General features: G+C 39.7%; 1 protein-coding gene and 1 long non-coding RNA gene across 3 annotated transcripts in view; one reads left to right on the forward strand and one right to left on the reverse strand.

Moving 5' to 3' along the window:
* Window positions 1–4494: 4494 nt before the first annotated feature.
* Window positions 4495–10637, reverse strand: part of rspo4 (R-spondin 4) — a gene marked incomplete at its 3' end in the record, with an annotated part of 18648 nt that continues 12505 nt past the window's right edge. The window contains 2 exon segments of the mRNA XM_014015349.1: window positions 4495–4686; window positions 9262–9399. Of these exon segments, the coding sequence (XP_013870803.1) occupies window positions 4495–4686; window positions 9262–9399 (330 nt within the window).
* LOC106522366 (uncharacterized) overlaps window positions 8862–10637 on the forward strand; it is a 14896-nt gene continuing 13120 nt past the window's right edge. The window contains exons 1-2 of one of the 2 annotated variants that reach the window (XR_001310772.1): window positions 8862–8955; window positions 9243–9443. This is a non-coding gene — a long non-coding RNA (uncharacterized LOC106522366). The remainder of the gene's footprint in view (window positions 8956–9242; window positions 9444–10637) is intronic. The other variant, XR_001310771.1, reaches the window with a different exon arrangement.

Below are 10637 nucleotides of genomic sequence, written 5' to 3' on the forward strand. Positions count from 1 at the left end.
GGTCCTCCAGGACTAGAACTGGACACCCCTGGTCTAAAACCTGCAGGATAGTGGTCCTCCAGGACCAGGACTGGACACCCCTGGTCTAAAACCTGCAGGATAGTGGTCCTCCGGGACTGGACACCCCTGGTCTAACACCTACAGGATAGTGGTCCTCCAGGACCAGGACTGGACACCCCTGGTCTAAAACCTGCAGGATAGTGGTCCTCCAGGACCAGGACTGGACACCCCTGGTCTAAAACCTGCAGGATAGTGGTCCTCCAGGACCAGGACTGGATACCCCTGGTCTAAAACCTGCAGGATAGTGGTCCTCCAGGGTGGTAGTAGCTGAGAATCCTCCTCGACATGAGCCCTGAGGGCTTACAGAGCACAGGAACCAGCAGGTGATGCACCGATATGAAAAATGCTTCTTTTCAGATTAACTGTGTTCAAATTATGTTTGTTTGGTGCCAATACCACATATTAGCATGCTAACAGGAGCTAGCATTTAGCTTCTAGAGACCAAAATGTGAAAACTTTTGATTAGCTTGATTAACTGCATTTCACTGGATTTATGCAATTATGACAAATGTCTTTTCATTTTTACAAAACTTCTTGATATCCTGCGAGTTGTAAAGATTCAGTTTCTTCTCTCAGGAATTTAATGGATCAGAGCCGTTAGGGGCGACACGTCTGAGAACTCTGGGTGCAAACATCTCGAATGTAAAGTTAAGTTTAAATGACATTTGAGTAACGTTTAAGTGAAGTTTAAATAAAGTTTTAATAATACATAAAGTTTAAGTAAAGTTAGAATAGTGCTAAGTTTAAGTGACATTTAAGTAAATTTTAAGTTAAGTTTGTGACAAGTAAATTTTAAGTAAAGTTTAAGGGACATTTTAGTACATTTTAAGTAAAGTTTACACTTAAGTAAAGTTTAAGTTAATAAATTTTAAGTACAGTTTACGCTCAAGGGAAGTTTAAGTGACATTTAATTACATTGTAAGTAAAGTTTAGGTGACATATTAAGTAAATTTTAAATAGAAGTTTAAGGGACCTTCTAGTACATTGTAACTAAAGTTTAGGTGATTAAGTAAATTTAGGTGACGTTTAAATAAATTTTAAGTAAAGTTTAAGGGACATTTAAGTCAATTTTAAATAAAATTTAAGGGACATTTTCGTAAAGTTTAAGTGAAAATGCTACTGAAAGTTTGCACATTTGAATCTCAGTGAGGTTCTGGTTCCAACAGAACCTGCAGGTTCTCTTTATTTAAGCTCAGCGCTGCTTTATAAAAGTTTCTGTAGTATGTTGTGTATTTTAACACACGTTGTCAAACCGTGAAAGATGAAGACGTGATGAAGAGGAGGAGATAAATGTCCTTCAAGACAACAAGAGACGTGGACTGAAGGAACTGGAGTCCACTAATCAGGACCAACAGAGGAATGTCAGGGTGATTCCACTTGGCTCTTTTATTTTTAATCCAGATGCGTGCTATTTAGGTACACGGGTCCAGAACCCAGAACCAGCCTGTTCTGGATCAGATTCCTTCCCCTGCTAAAGCCAGCAGACACTGGATCTGACAATGATAATGGTAATTGCTTCCAATAACATGCCTTCCACTGTGGAGAGCTGAAACACTCAGGCATGCACAGACGCACGGCTTGGAACAAATTACAGTTGGCTCGGAAAGGTTCAAAACACCGGGCCGGACCGGACCCTCAAGACGACAAACATTCAGGTGTCGGCTCTGAAACAAACCCCTCATTTCAGCTCAGGTACCGAGGTGCAACACGTGGGTCTCTGGTGGATCAGGATCCTGCACCACGGTGGAACCACAAATGAGAACAGTCTGGGGGGACGGGGGGCTCCAGATGTCCTCTCTGGGAGGAATTTACCCAGACCAGAACTTCAGAACCGAGTCTGGCTTTAAAGGGACACTTTGAGCTTTTAGATGAGGACTTTTGGGGGACGCTGGAGGTGGGACATGGTCCAACAGTCTCCTGTTGTAATATTGTTTGGGGAGCTCCATTTCCAACTCATCTAAACAAAATATTTATTCTACAGAAAAGTTTCTGGGAAAAGTTACCTTCTGGAAATTTGACACCAAAAGTGCAGCTTTATTCTATAAATTAAAACTGATGAATATTTTTGATATAAACATATTTCTTACTTGTACATTTGTGTTCAGAGTTTTGTTTATAAATTGGCCTTCTTATTTTAAAAACTAGTTTTATATGAACTCACAAACTCTTAATTTGCATCTTTCATTATATAAATCATTGTGACCAGTTCTCAGTCAGATTTTATGGAGCTAAAATGTGGAATTTAAATGTTGAACTTGTGAAACCTTCAGTATCTCTCTGTGAATAAACATAGATTAAAAACCAAGCTGTTGATTTTGAAATGTGAAATTTGAGTGATTTTAAATTCATATTGATTTTTCTTGTTTTTGTTTGTGTTTTGATGGATTTTAAAGGGATCCACCATTAGTTGTAACATTAAACTTTATTTGACAAACATTTATTTTAACTGTAAAATGAAGACTGTAAAAATACTGTAGGATGTTTAGTTTTGTAAATTTTTAAAATATATTTTAACACGGACAGGGCCATTTTATTTCCACACAAAGCATTCTGGGTAAATGATGATGTGGATAGGTCCTCGGTGTGAGGCTGCTAGCGAGCTATATCCACCCTGAAGGTTAATCTTGGACAATATCTGATGATCGACTCTTTTAAATGAAACCAGAGAGCGTTGACAGAGAGGAGAAGGTAGAAATGACTCAGCCTGGAACTGAAAATATGGATGGAGGACAACAGAGCTGCTTCATGGAAGAACAACCTCAGCTTAGCTTGTTAGCGCTAGCGCCGATGCTATATTGCCTTATATGTATTAGGTCGACAAACAAGCTAAACTGAGGTCCTCCATCCATATTTTCAGTTGCAGCTGAGTCATTTTTGTGTTCCTCTCTCTGTCATGTGGATGGAGGACCTCAGTGATGAGAGGAGAACGTGTAGCGCTGAGCTAATACATATACATGGTGATAGCATCGGGGCTAATGCTAAAGCTAACAGGCTAATCTGAGGTTCTTCTTCCATGAAGCAGCTCTGTTGTCCTCCATCCATATTTTCAGTTCCAGGCTGAGTCATTTCTACCTTCTTATACTTGCCTTATACTACCTTCTTAAATACTTACCCTCTGTCAACGCTCTCTGGTTTCATTTAAGAGTCGATCGTCGAATTTTGATGTTATTGTTTCTTTTTCGTTATTTTTATTTGAGTGGCTATTTTTATTTTATAGTTTTTTACTGTTGTTGTAGTCTCATTTGATTGGGAGTGGTTTCTTTTTTACATAAGTCTACTCAGGCTTTTACCCTTCCCTTGCACGTGAAATATCTCATTTTGAATTGTTGTGTTCTTTTTGTTTTTCTTTTTGTGTGTTTAAATCAAGTCAAATCAAAGGTGGGCACGATGCTGACCTTTGACTCGATGGAAGCAGGTCTGATCTGTAGATGTTTCCTTCACGCAGAACAATAATTTGGTTTTTCTGGAGCATCTCTTCCAGTAAAACCGGATGTTTTTTTTTCTGCATCCGTTAGGTTTAAATAATAATTAGCAGCTGAAACATGAACCTTTGCTGTGGTTCTGCTGTGGTTCTGTAACACTTTGTGGGTTTAGTTAAAACCAGGTGCTGACCTTTATCAGTCACCTACATGATCCTCTTCGACAACTGAGGGGAAAAAAACTTTATTTAAAAGAACAAACAGGTTTTCATTCAGCTTCTTCAGCTCCACGTTGTCACAAACGGCTCATTTCATTCACCGGCACACTCGGCGCTCAAATGAAACCAAACCAGCCTGAAGAATGCGAGAACTTCTCCGTTCCTCCGTGGGATTCCTGCAGGCAGAAGTGGCCGCTGTGACAGAACTCTGAGATTTACGGGAAAACATCAAAAGGCCTCCATCCTGTCAGTCGAAGAAGTCCCGCCTTCAAAAGACAGAAACATCTGGCAGCTCTATAAATATAACAGCAGAAACGCTAACGTCTAACAAGAGCAGCCGCTTCGACGGGGAGCTTTTTCTGCGTAAAAACCAGCGTTAAATGGAGATTATTAATTGTTTGAGCGGTGCAGTTAAAGAAAAGTTGTATAAGTCTCCCTGTGAGAGGAAGGCTGACTCTAACAGTTTCTGTGATATTTGACTGTTTGTTTGAAATGCAGCGCTAATAAAGAGCAGCTGGGGGAATCTGGGGGAGTCTGGGGGAGTCTGGGGGAGTCTGGGGGAGTCTGACTCACAGAGCGTTTTATTTCTGCTGTAAATGAGCGAATCGCAGTTTCAACGGTTTCTCAACATATTAGTCACTAAAAACGTCACTTTTTATATCAGAGTTTGTGCATCAAAACGTCACCTTTTCCAGCAAACCCAGTCCAGTTTCACATGTTGTTGTTTTTTAAAGCGCTAATCTGCACGAAACACGACACCTGCGTGAAGCCCCGCCTCCTCCAGCTGCTTGTCTCACCTGTGGGACATTTTTTCTTCATCCTGCACCTCTGCGTCTCGCTTTCCGACGGGCAGAGGGAGGTGTCCTTGTCGGGCTGGACGCCCTCCCGGGTCCTGGTCTGCTTCCCCCATCGGAACCCGCAGGTGGCGCCGTCCCGGGCGCAGACGCTCCACTCGCTCCACGCCCCCCGGGCGGCGGGGGGGCAGTCCTCTGGACACACAGAAGACATGGACTGATAGTACTACAAGTACCCATTAAGTACATTTATTCTAAACTGAAAAATATAAGAGTATACTTCCAGTTTACTTTTTATGTATTTACATGAGAAATACTTAACCAAGTTTATCTTACACTTTTCTTGTACTAAAAGTTTACGTATATTTATACAATTTATACAAATGTTTAAACTTTTGGCCAAGATAAACTTTAGAAGTACACTGAAAGTACATTTTCACACAGACTGGTTTATTTTTAGTATATTTCAAGATTAAACTAAAAGTATACGTAGAAGATTACTTTCAGTATACTTTCATAAATGTATTGTGGGCCAATTTAGTCCTGGAAGTATATTTGTTAGTAAACTGCTAGTATACTTATATCAGTGTACACGGTGAATAAAACTACCCTGAGGGAATACACCTTTATATACTTTAGTATACTTAATGACATGTACTTAAAGTGTACTTCTTTTTGCTAGTATACTTATATCCGTGTACACGGTAAATAAAACTACCCTGAGGGAATACACCTTTATATACTTTAGTATACTTAATGACATGTACTTAAAGTGTACTTCTTTTTGCTAGTATACTTATATCCGTGTACACGGTAAATAAAACTACCCTGAGGGAATACACCTTTATATACTTTAGTATACTTAATGACATGTACTTAAAGTGTACTTCTTTTTGCTAGTATACTTATATCCGTGTACACGGTAAATAAAACTACCCTTAGGGAATACACCTTTATATACTTTAGTATACTTAATGACATGTACTTAAAGTGTACGTCTTTTTGGTAAGTTTATAAACTTAAAAATACATTATAGCAGTATACTTAAAGTATACTTTTTTATAAACTTTTAAAGTCCCAATTTAGTATAAACAAGTATTAAAATCTGTATACTTTGCAGTACACTACAAGTACATGGTGCCTAGTATACGTTACATATATATTTAGTTAGTTAGTTAGTTAGAAAAACTTTATTCATTTCATAAAACAATTCTATGTACAATAAAAAAAGAAAATACAAATAAAATGAAATGAAAGGTGGAATATATACGATATACTTAAAATTATACTCAAGTATATTTATTAAAATGAACTTCAAGTATAGAGACAGGACGATGTGCATTTCCATCAAATACAAGTCAAAGAAAACTTCTTAATATTTAAGAAACCTGACATTTTTCATCCTTTATCCCTTATTACTTTCTTAGTATCGTTTAAGTGCTTGATCTTTATTTTCATCTAGCTGTCTCTTGGCATGCAGAGTGGTCAGCAAAGTAAGAATTTCATTGCTCAGGGAAATGTTTCATCGGTGTATATGACAATAAACACTTTGAATCTTGAATAAAACACATGATTTTACACATTTCGTCACATAACTGAAACAGTTTCTTTTGAACTTGGATCAAAGGGAAACAGGAAGTGACATCAAAGGGGAACTTCCTGGTCTTTGTTTCATCATTTGTCTTCATCTTTCTAGTAACTCAAAATATAAAGAATGAGATTCTTCTCTACAGTCTGCGTCATTATTGTCAAAGCAGCACTTTGTTTACATTAAGACATTCCCCTATGACATCACTTCCTGTTTGTTCACAAGCAAATATCTCAACAGCTGTTCATCTCAGCAGGATGAAATTTTTATTGGTACATGTTATCTGTGTCATCTTTCCAAAAATGCATTCATGTGTTTTTAAAAGTTTGACGACAGAGGCACTTTAAGGATGTAACTTAATTTGGTCGATTTTTAAGGAGGCGGAGCCTAAAGACTTTGAGGTCAGAGGTTAATGAGTTTGTTGCACAGTTTACTGGTTCACTGAACCTGCTTTTCTTTTCTTTCCTCGCAGGTAAATTTCAACCAGAGCCTGAAAATAAACCAGGAAGCAGATTTCAGATTTGGTGGCTGAAGAAGAGAATTAACTTTCTCTTCAGATTTCAGTTCGATGCACGCCAGCCGAATCATAAATGGACCTTATTTTAATTTTATTTTTGCCGACAAGTGACTTCATCCATGAAGTCAGTCACCAAACTTATTCCCAGTGCACTCAGTGATGGAAAATGCACATCGTGGGCCAAAAGGGGCCCACATATCTTGGTAATTATCATTACGTTTGTCAGGTTTGAAAGAGGAGACGGTTCTGGAGCTGGTTAAGGTGTGCACCAACAGCAGCACTGAAACAAGATGTTTGCCTCCACGGCTTTAAAGAAAAAAGACCGGTAGCTGCAGATGTTGCAGGTGGACGGCAGAGGAGAATCGATCACATCAGATAATGACGAACTTCAATCATACATCTCACTTACGTAGAAAAAAGGGAGGGATTATACGCAGCGGGGCACAGATAAATCCAGAAACTCCTCTGAAGATTTTAACGTGTTTCACGTGTTCGGCCCCATCAGAAAGGATTTATCTCAGATTTAAACCCAGATAAAGGCTGGATGAGTGTTCCCAGGCGGGTTCAAGTCTTGTTTTTTCCAAGACATTCAAACAGAAAAACACCTAACATGAGTCATTAGTGTCACATAATGAGATAAGGAGTCTGGATAATTCAAGCCCGGGTGCAGCCGAGGAACACGACGGAGGATTTAAGATAAGCAGAAACACGTCCAGGAACATGAAAGGAGGTCTGCTGTTAATTAAAGCTCACTTTAGTTTCACTCACGTTCCATCAAAAGAAAAAAAACTACGATTTCTTACATCGAAGCGACTCAGAATTCACCGATCTGCAGTAAACACAGGTTCAAGATGGCCGCCACATCGGCACGGTTTCAGCAAACAAATGTTTTTAACTGAGTTTGACAGAATCTGAGCTCCTATCTGAGGTGGTAGTAGCTGAGAGTTCTCACCAACACATCAGAGCTCCAGCTGGTCACCGAGGTTTTATTGAAATCTTTGGTGTTTTATATTGAAACGATCCCCGATTAGTTGTAACATTAGACTTTATTAAATAAACATATATTTTAACTGTAAAATAAAGACTGTAAAAATACTGTAGGATGTTTAGTTTTTAACATTTTTAAGCTAAAAGTTAAAAAATACATTTTAACACGGACGGGGCCATTTTATTTGCACACAAAGCATTCTGGGTAAATGATGACGTGGATAGGTCCTCGGTGCGAGGCTGCTAGCGAGCTATATCCACCCTGAAGGTTAATCTTGGACAATATCTGATGATCGACTCTTTTAAATGAAACCAGAGAGCGTTGACAGAGAGGAGAAGGTAGAAATGACTCAGCCTGGAACTGAAAATATGGATGGAGGACAACAGAGCTGCTTCATGGAAGAACAACCTCAGATTAGCCTGTTAGCTTTAGCATTAGCCCCAGTGCTAACACCAAATATATGTATTAGCTCAGCGCTACACATTCTCCTCTTTTCACTGAGGTCCTCCATCCACATGACAGAGAGGGGAACACAAATTTGACTCAGCTGTAACTGAAAATATGGATGGAGGACCTCAGTTTAGCTTGTTTGTCATGCTAGCGTTGGTGCTAATGCTAAAGCTAACAGGCTAACATATATGGTGATGGTATCGGGGCTAACATTAAAGATAACAGGCTAACATATATATGATGATGTCATTGGGGCTAATGCTAAAGCTAACAGGCTAAGCTAAGGTTGTTCTTCCATGAAGCAGCTCTGTTGTCCTCCATCCATATTTTCAGTTCCAGGCTGAGTCATTTCTACCTTCTCCTCTCTGTCAACGCTCTCTGGTTTCATTTAAAAGAGTCGATCATCAGATATTGTCCAAGATTAACCTTCAGGGTGGATATAGCTCGCTAGCAGCCTCGCACCGAGGACCTATCCACGTCATCATTTACCCAGAATGCTTTGTGTGGAAATAAAATGGCCCGTCTGTTTTAAAATATAATTTAAAAAAATTACAAAACTAAACATCCTACAGTATTTTTACAGTCTTTACTTTACAGTTAAAATAAATGTTTATTTAATAAAGTCTAATGTTAAAACTAATCATGGATCCCTTTAACAGGTTAAAGTGTTTTTGTGTTCCTGCTCTGAACCAGCTCCTCTCACCTGGTCTCAATCTGCCATCAGTTCAGGTGTGTCCTCATCATGTCCACCACAGTGACTTCCTGTCCAGTGTTCATCCTCCTCCTGATTCCTTCACTTTGTAAGTTTTTCTGCCTTTTTTCTTGATTTATAAATAAGTTTAGTCTGGATTCTGGGTCCAGACCGTCCTCCGGCCCAGACATGTGGTCCACTTCACAACCAGCCGTCAGACACAATGACAGGTTTTATTCTGTGCATCTTCCCGGTTTTTATTTGTTTATTTAAATATATAAGATAAAAGCGAAACTTCTCCATCTGCTCTGCAGTCCTGTCAGACTCCATTAAACAGAAATGACAGATCTGGATAAAAGCTTTGAATCCTCTAATGATTCAGTTTGACGCGTCAGTGCTGTTGAATAAACATTTAAATGATACTTTTGTTTATTTATTCAGGTAGTTTTCCTCTCAGACTAAACTTGATTGTAAATAAAAGCTTCTCAGATTTGGATGTTTTCTGTTTTGTTTGCAGGAAATGAAGGAGTTGTTACCGGAGCAGTCGGCCTGCCGGGCGATGGTTCCCTCCGGGCAGCGGGTCAGACATTTGCCTTTGTGCAGCTGGAAGCCCACTTTACACTTTGTGCAGAAGTCCCGGCTGAAGCAGTGCTCGCAGTCTGAGGAGCGGCACTCTGAGGGGAGAAACGGATCACATCAGCTCAACGAGCCAGGCTGGGTAACTTTTTAAAATGCTCAATGGATCAGATTATAATTGCAGAAAAAATAGTTTTTGTATGTATTTGTACTGAATGATTAAGGTACAAATATTTAGGTACAAGTAACCCAACATAGTTTTACTTTTTTACAAACTATTAGCTTGTTGCTAATGGCTAAAAACAGTGGAGAAATATTTCATGTAAAGCACTCTAAATCAAAGCAAAGCAAGAAGTGAAACCCAATAACCTGCTTGTTCAAAGAAGTTTAGTGGTTATGGCAAGCCTTTTGTGCACAAACTTGCTTTATAAAACTCATTCAGTTTGATATGGTACCGTATGAGGGCCAAAATTAAAACTATTGCACAACCAGAGGTTGCTACATCATTGTAGCAGGAGGCTATATCTATTCCTGAACCAGCTATTGATCTGATTAATGATGGGTCAGCACCGCTAACTGAGCAGCTGGACCCGGTAACAGAGAGGCCAGCGCTGGTAAAAGAGGAGACTATTCATTTGTGTTAGCATCAGAGAGGCTAGCGACTAGCATGGATAAGCTGTGTTAACATTGGAGAGGCTAGCAACTAGCATAGATAAGCTGTGTTAGCATCAGAGAGGCTAGCAACTAGCATGGATAAACTGGCATTAGCATCAGAGAGGATAGCGACTAGCATGGATAAGCTGTGTTAGCATCAGTGAGGCTAGCGACTAGCATAGATAAGCTGTGTTAGCATCAGTGAGGCTAGTGACTAGCATGGATAAACTGGCATTAACATCAGAGAGACTAGCGACTAGCATGGATAAGATGGTGTTAGCATCAGAGAGGCTAGCGACTAGCATGGATAAGCTGGTGTTAGCATTGGAGAGGCTAGCGACTAGCATGGATAAGCTGGTGTTAGCATTGGAGAGGCTAGCGACTAGCATAGATAAGCTGAGTTAGCATCAGAGAGGCTAGTGACAAGCTTAGATAAGCTGGTGTTAGCATCAGAGAGGCTAACGACTAGCATGGATAAGCTGGTGTTAGCATTGGAGAGGCTAGCGACTAGCATAGATAAGCTGAGTTAGCATCAGAGAGGCTAGTGACAAGCTTAGATAAGCTGGTGTTAGCATCAGAGAGGCTAGCGACTAGCATGCATAAGCTGGTGTTAGCATCAGAGAGGCTAGTGACAAGCTTAGATAAGCTGGTGTTAGCATCAGAGAGGCTAGCGACTAGCATG

Source organism: Austrofundulus limnaeus, unplaced genomic scaffold (genome assembly GCF_001266775.1).
Source record: "Austrofundulus limnaeus strain Quisiro unplaced genomic scaffold, Austrofundulus_limnaeus-1.0 Scaffold127, whole genome shotgun sequence".
NCBI classification, from domain to species: Eukaryota; Metazoa; Chordata; class Actinopteri; order Cyprinodontiformes; family Rivulidae; genus Austrofundulus; species Austrofundulus limnaeus.